At 31.7% G+C, this 7,851-nt stretch overlaps 1 protein-coding gene across 1 annotated transcript; it reads right to left on the reverse strand.

The window, feature by feature from the left end:
- Positions 1-459: 459 nt before the first annotated feature.
- Positions 460-5,577, reverse strand: LOC132039002 (probable E3 ubiquitin-protein ligase HIP1). Its single transcript, XM_059429526.1, has 6 exons — positions 5,425-5,577; positions 2,202-3,300; positions 1,907-1,957; positions 1,728-1,826; positions 1,417-1,581; positions 460-841 (listed from the first exon to the last, which is right to left on the reverse strand). The coding sequence occupies exons 2-6, from the start codon at positions 3,273-3,275 to the stop codon at positions 698-700; spliced, it is 1,533 nt and encodes a 510-aa protein (XP_059285509.1). The 5' UTR covers positions 3,276-3,300; positions 5,425-5,577; the 3' UTR covers positions 460-697.
- Positions 5,578-7,851: the final 2,274 nt, after the last annotated feature.

Consider the following 7,851-nt stretch of genomic DNA (forward strand, 5'->3'; position numbering starts at 1 on the left):
AGCAGAAGTTGTCCATATCAAGTGATACGTGAATTGCTCAGCAATGCTTCGCCACTAACCTCGATTGATGAAAGACCTTTAAAGTTTAAGATGAAATTCCAAAAAAAAAAATCAATTTCGAGAGATAAAACTAGTAAACTACTCGCATAACAAATTAAGCCATTTTGTCTTAAAAATAAGCAAACTAACATAAAAGATAAAAATGGAGATACTTTGTTTTTAGTAAACTACTAAAACACTTGAAAACATTAATCTTACACATTTATTATAGGATGCAAAATCCATTCATTCCCCTTTCTTGCTATTCACTGGCTCACCTCTTAGTTGGACCGATATTTTATGGACTAATGGTCTAAGATGGCTGTTTTCAAAGGCTTCCACCAAAAAACAAAAAATAACAAAACCAAAAAAAAGCACAAACAACTTTTAAGGGGTGTGATTAGCGATATAAAAACACGATTAGAGCAAGCAAATCATTGAAACACTTTAGCACAGGTTGAAGGAAATGAATATGAAAACATTCACCACAAAGCCAACAACGGGCCTGGGTTTATTGGTTCATATGGCAAGAACAATTAAGTACAGGAAAAATGAATTGCAGGAATCCACAAAAACCAACCCCAGATGAATTTGTACACAGGAAAACTGTTACAGCTTCCCACATCTGGGCTTAAGGTATCTAAAGATTCTGAAACTATTAAGATAGCGTTTTCGATAATTCTGCTGCAGCCTTACAGATAGGGCACCAGTTCTTGAGCTTAAACCACTGTTTTATGCACTCCATATGATACCCATGCTCGCATCCCAAGTTCCCTATTTCATCTCCAATCGCGTACTCCTCCTGCAAAAACATATGATTATCACAGTGCTTAGTAACCCGATTCATTTGGACATGGATGAGCTTAAATAGAGCGATATAATCAGTGAGGAATTCATTGACTCAACAGCAGCTTGTTGAGGATTCATATATAGCATATGCTAGAAGATTGGAACTGTCAACTGCCTAAATTACGCCCTCAAAAGGTCAAAGAAAAGAAGCGTTGACAAGAGATCTACAATCAATGGTTCAAACGCCATTACAAAAGTTTTTCGAAGCATCTTGGAGATCAAGGAACATATTCTTTCTTCAGAAAAGATGCAGCAGTTTTTTAGGTTCTAATGAAGTCCTCCAAATATAAACTTGTAAGCATGAGGAAATTTAACAAGGAATTACTAGAGGAAACTAGTTGACCTCCTTAACCAAAAAATATTAATGTCGTGAGATGCATGTTATATAATAACATTTGGCTTCACTAATACTTGAAAATATATGTCATAGGCTTATACCTAATGCAATGCTATAAATTTCAAACATGAAAAAGAAAACCTTTTGTATGATGAATCAAAAGATAAACATGCTAAAAATAGGACGACAACCTGACAAATGCTGCACTTGACATCATCTCTATACCCATCAGCTTCTAGTGGTTCTGTTTCTGAAGCCATACCCTGATAAATGCTTCTCCTGAGGCACTTTGATAGTGCTTCCTCAGGCAGAGCTGTACTAACCGAGCCAATCCTCTCCTCAAGTGCTAATAATTCCTATAAAAATAAAAGCAATAAATCATTTCTCAGACTATGTAGAAGATATCATGCTAGACTAGTGGGAACTATCTTCTCTGAAACCTCTAAATGGTATTAATGTCTCTTATAATTTGTGAGAGAAGAAATAAAAACAAAATACAGACCTCATAGGACATGTCATCGATATCTAGTCTCATGTCTCTATGCTGGTCATAGAAGTTAAGGCCACTGAGGAACAAATTGGTCTCCAATGCAAGTAGTCGCTGTAGATAGAAAATAAGAGCTCTATCACAAACCCAAATAGGAAATTCCCAGGAGAAGAAAAATAATCAACACTAACTACCTCATAAGATAACTCTTCATCCTGTTCAATTCTCTCAAGTGCCAGCAATACCTGTAAAGTAAATCAAGACCAATATACTTAAAAATCAGTAAGCTTTAGGAAGTAAAGTCAGATCTCTCTATAACATTTCATTATAACAAACGTGTTTTCTGTGGAATCAATCTTTCATGTTACGTTATATTATACGTTTTCTATAACAGCATTTCACTATAGCACCCAAAATATATCGGAACAAACGACGATGTTATATAAAGGTTTCACTGTAGATTCAATCTGAATTCCTCCAAGAAAATACCTGAGCAACTCCGTCCATGTTATATCGCTGCAATGCTTCACGATTCATAAATCGGTTAATGTCGATATCTGCAGAACTGAAGGGTAGTACACCAGGTAAATCATCATCTTCATCGTCGTCATCATCATCATCATCATTTCCAGGTAAACTATAAGCACTATAATCACTTGATGAGGAATCTGTGAAAAAATGACTGGACGAACTAGGCATATCCAGAGTTGGAGTTTCAGGCTCAGGTAAATTTTGGCTTAAGCCAGAAGACTTAGACCTAGTATTCACATTCATTGACCTGCGGGTCCTAACCGATACAGCACGATTACCCTCACTAAAATCCGAGCTTCTACTATTCCTTGAATCAGAGATGGAGATTCCAGTAGCGGGACGAATAGCACGTCCTTCATTTGGTGATGCCCCGCTCATTTTCTTCCCTTTAGAAGATGAACTGCTTTCACCCTCAGCATTTCTCCTTTTTACTGTTTCCCTTCTACTAGTACTTGATTCTGATGGCGAACGACTATACGGGAGGACATCCGATATGGAATTGCACTTCAGATTTCTCAACCTATATCCCTCCCCACTACTACTACCGCCCTTCGTCCCAGCACTAATGGATTTAGACGATGAAGAAACAGTGGAATCCATTGGACTCTTTTGATTGGAAGAACCAGGTGCATGACCAAATATTTTTCGAGGTCTACTGTTCAATGTTCCACTAGAGGAACCAACTTCTTGCTCTTCATGTAAGGAACAGCTATTTGATAGCTTATTTTCAATGTTAGAAGAGGATTTTTTGTGAAATTCCTTACCTGACCTTCTTGCACTAGTCATTCCAGAAGATGTCAAAGATGAACTACCAACTACTTCCTTTCCATTTGAAGAACCGAAAGTAGGCCTTAGTGGTCTAGGTTTCTCCATTCCTCCGAGTCTGGTACTCTTCGTATAATTGACTCGGCCACTACATCCAAGTCGAGGACAATACTGAACATTTTTGTCTTTTCTGTCAGCCGTTTCCCTTAAACCTCTTCTCGGGGCAACAAGCCCGTTGGCAGCTCTTTTAACAGAATATTCATCCATGTCTTACACAAAGCACCATTTATTTCTGCGTGAAACATATAGTCCAGAATTAGTAATTATTGACTAGGCCTTGCCACAAGGAGGTTATTTATTTTGCAGCTAATGACAACTCTCATTAGAGAACGGGATTTCAGTAAAATACTAAAGTACAAGAACAATGATCAAGTTCAGTTGTTCGAAGTATCGTTAGCAATTAGCTAAGTGAAACTCCATCCATATTAAGCAGACATCTGATTTTTTAGGCGATCAACATCAAAAATCTTCAAGCATAAATCATATTGAAATTCATAACAGTTCATATATAAGTAGATCACTAAAACTCTGTCTAACTCATAATATCATAAAAAAATAGTTCCACTAGATTCTCTAAAACTTATGAACCTTCTCTAGAGGGATATTAGTAGTACTAACACAACCAAAAACACTTTCTCTTTCTTTTTTCCCTACAATCTACATGCTTTTTTTTTTCTCGCAAATAAACTCATCAGCTTCAACAGAATAAAACCCCATCAAATCGATAATCCACACGTCTTTAAACTGAATTCAAAGATCAACATATCTCCTAAATTCCACCAAAACCCCACAGCTAAAACAATATAAATGACAAGAATCATTTGCTAAAACACATTTCCTTATAAGAATATTTGACATGATCATACTTGGATAACGCACAAAGGGGTATCAGACTCCAAAACAAATGAAAGAAATTAATGAAATACAAGAAAATAACATAAATATTAACCTAAAAGAACCAGCCAGAAGAATTAAGAAGAATACAGAAGTAAAAAATAGTATAGGCCAGATAGTATAACATGTGAACTCAAACACTGAGCCAATAAAAAATTGAAACTAAAAGCCATCAAGAGACTTGAAACCAACAAAAGTAGATACCAAAACTTTCATCAGAGGCAAGTAAAGTTCATCAATCAATAAAAAAAAAAGACTAAACACACATATGACATAACATAAAGAATCCCAATAAAAGTGATCAACAAGACAAGAAGCAAAGAGTAGAAAAAATAAAAAAGTAAAAAGTAAATGAAAAGTCACCAAGGAAGTCAATCAGGGAAGGTATACAAACACAAAATAAAAATGAATAAAAAAATTGGAAACAAAAATGATTGAAATTCCTTTTCCCCCTTTATAAACTTCAGAACCCAATTCAAGAAATCATATTAAACTGAAGTATAATATCATAATCAACCAAAAACAACAGACAAAACAAGTGAAAAATTCTTATTTGCCTCTCTTCTTGAAAACCCAATTCAAGAAATCAACGCAGACTAAACTATAGCACCATAATCAACCAAAAACGACTGACAAAACAAAGTGAAAATTTCTTATTTGCCTTTCTTGTTGAAAACCCAATTCAAGAAATCACAGGAAACTAAACTATAGCACCATAATCAACCAAAAACGACTGACAAAACAAGTGAAAATTTCTTATTTGCCTCTCTTCTTGAAAACCAAATTCAAGAAATCAACGGAAACTAAACTATAGCACCATAATCAACCAAAAATGATCGAGAAAAACAATTGAAAACTCATTTTTGCCGCTAGAATTCCAAACCCAATTCACGAAATCTCAAGAAACTTAACTATAACATCATAATCAACAAAAAATTATTGAAAAACACAACTGAAAAATTATTTTTTGCCTCTCTACTTCCAAACCCAATTCAAAAAAATCGTGAACTACAGTAAAATAAATTCATAATCAGCCAACAGACGATTGATAAAAAAAGATTGAAAATTCATTTTTATCTCCTTACTTCCAAACTCAATTCAACAAAAAACAAGAAAATGAAAATCTATAGCATCATAATCAGTCAAAATGAGAAAAAAAAAATCATCTTTCTTTATCCACCTTTCATTTTTGCACCATAATGAATCAAAAAATTATTGAAAAAAAAAAGACTTTTTTTTTTTTTTTTTTTTGCCTTTCTATTTCCAAACCCAATTCAAGAAAATCACAAGAAAGTGAACTACAGTATAATAAATTCATAATCATCCAAAAACGATTGAAAATTCATTTTTTGCCTCATTACTTCCAAACCCAATTCCCAAAAAAAAAAATCACAACAAAGTGATAATTGCAGTATCATAATCAATCCAAAAAACAAAACAAAAAAATTATTTCTTTATCCACCTTTTTCTCTTCTTTTCTTGTTATTCTTTTCTTTAACAAAATTAAAAGGCTTTTTTTAAAAAAAAAAAAAAAAAAAAAATGAAAGAGAGAGAGACTGTAGGATTGGAAGCTTTGATGAAAATGAATGAAGACTTAAATAGAGAGACTTATCAAATCCTCAACAAACAAATGCTGAAATGACGTATTGCCAATTGAGTCTTGTAAATAGATGTGAGCCGTTGGATCAAATTTGTGTTTGGAAAGTTAAGAAATCGACGGCTCTTGATGAGGTATACGTCATTTTTCAATTGCCATCTTTGAAGTCATTGACTCCTTCTTACTTGGTCCCCAACTAAACTAAAAGAGAAAAACTAATTATTAACACTAATTTTCCCTCAACCCTAAAAAAATAAATTGATAATGCTATTAACGCCTAATTTGCTTGCACTTAATGAAGTATTAGTTATAATTATAATTATTTTGAGCTTAATATGAAGTTTGTTTATTTTTTATTTTTTGAAATAATAAATTAATCATGTATAATTTTAATCATATTAATTGGTGTATATTTTTTTTATGTTTCAACAAAATGATTTGAGTAACATATAATATTATGGGTATTTGCATAAAAAAATAAATAATTTATCTTGATATGCTCAAAATAAAATGAAAATCTATTTTTAAAATTCATTGATATCAAAAGTTTCTGTTACCAATATGAAGTTTTTTTTTTTTTTTTTGACCTCAAAAAAACTTAATCATTCGAATTATAATCAGTAAGTGTATTTTTTTTTTTTATGTTTCAACCACTTAATCAGTCCGAACATTATGAATGATTAGGATTTGTAATAAAGCCTTACTATAATTTAGATGTATACTTAAAGATTTTATAAAGACTGACAATTCATCAATATCATCCATTTCGGTTACCAACATGATTTTTCTTCTTTCCTTCTTCTTTAATTAATAAAGATATTTCTATTCAGTTCATCAATTTTATAGCACCCACAATTCAACATAAAGCTATTTTTTAAATGCACCTAATGAATAGCCATCATCATTAGGTGTGATCCAGGATTGCAAGATCCTAGACTCGCTTTTGAGAATATTCCCTCCCTATGATGCCCTGTATCTCATAAATCAATATCAAATAGCACCCACAATTCATCTTAATTTTGATAGTACATCCACTTATTGACATTGTGAAGCCACCATCAATTGACCATCATCAATTGATTTGATATCAAATCATTTTAACTAATATAGCATCACAACACTCACCATAAATCAACACATCCTCTATTGCTCAAAAATTCGAATAGATCACTTTTATAATCACTTTTATGACCATATATAATTTCTTTAAAATATTTTAATTGATTTAGTATCAGATTTGGTACAAAATGTTTATTAAATTTTCATATATTTTTTTTAATATAGACAATGTTAATATTCAAATGTGCATTTTAAATTCGAACGTGACTTTAATCACTTAATAAAATAAATGAGGCCTAAATTATTATGAAATTCATCTTAATTTTGAGAATTTGAAGTCACATTACTTATTGACATTGTGATTGATTTGATACAATTGTCTTGGTATTCTCACACATGGGATATACTAGCATCCTTAAACAAAAACTCTCTCCACAATCACAAAACAATTAATTTCTTATTGCTAAAAAATTTGAATGGATCGCGCAAGAATTATAATAATATAATAAAGATTTTTTATATGCAGTGGCATATATTATCAAATTTCGAGATGGTTTAATAAATAAATTAAAGAGCTTTCATTAAGAGTTGATTGCAAAGCAGTAAAAGATGTCGGCAAAAAAAAAATAGTTTCAAAACATATGTTCGTAAGATAGCTGTGTTATTAAGTTTGAATTTTTAAATATAATTTATAAAAGAACTACATATTTTGTACCAGATTTTTTAACTATAGAATTTCGATATGGTAAACAATGAAGTCTGACTATACTTCGCGGGACTAAACTTAAATCAATTTGAATATATGTCTAATTATAAATATATTAACTTAAGGAGATTCTTATCTTACAAATAGTTATACTTTCGCATTAAATATTTTTTGATTCTTAGATACTTTTTATCGAGTTCAAACTCTTCATCTGATGTAGTCATTAGCAAATAATCATATTTTTCTCTCATATTTGACTGTTGCATCCTGCTGAGAATTGTACAATTTTAAATTCTAAATAAGAAAAGATTTTCCTAAGTTATTCTAAGCTAGCTATTCATAACTTGGCTCTGATACGAAGTTATGGTATAAAAACATATTACTACTATATATAAACGAGAATATAAAGTTTTATCGTTCTCACAAGGATAATACAAAATTTTGATTATTTGATGATATCAAGCTACTACATGTAGTTGTTGTTGTTACCTTTTCTTACATATTCCCACTTTGCACTCATTCTTTTT

The sequence above is a fragment of the Lycium ferocissimum genome, chromosome 12, assembly GCF_029784015.1.
Source record: "Lycium ferocissimum isolate CSIRO_LF1 chromosome 12, AGI_CSIRO_Lferr_CH_V1, whole genome shotgun sequence".
NCBI classification, from domain to species: Eukaryota; Viridiplantae; Streptophyta; class Magnoliopsida; order Solanales; family Solanaceae; genus Lycium; species Lycium ferocissimum.

Coding starts and splice junctions, on each gene's coding strand:
- LOC132039002 (XM_059429526.1), bottom strand. CDS start 3,275: ATGGATGAATATTCTGTTAAAAGAGCTGCCAACGGGCTTGTTGCCCCG. Junction 1,958..2,201: donor ACATGGACGGAGTTGCTCAG/GTATTTTCTTGG, acceptor TTTACTTTACAG/GTATTGCTGGCACTTGAGAG. Junction 1,827..1,906: donor ATGAAGAGTTATCTTATGAG/GTAGTTAGTGTT, acceptor TTCTATCTACAG/CGACTACTTGCATTGGAGAC.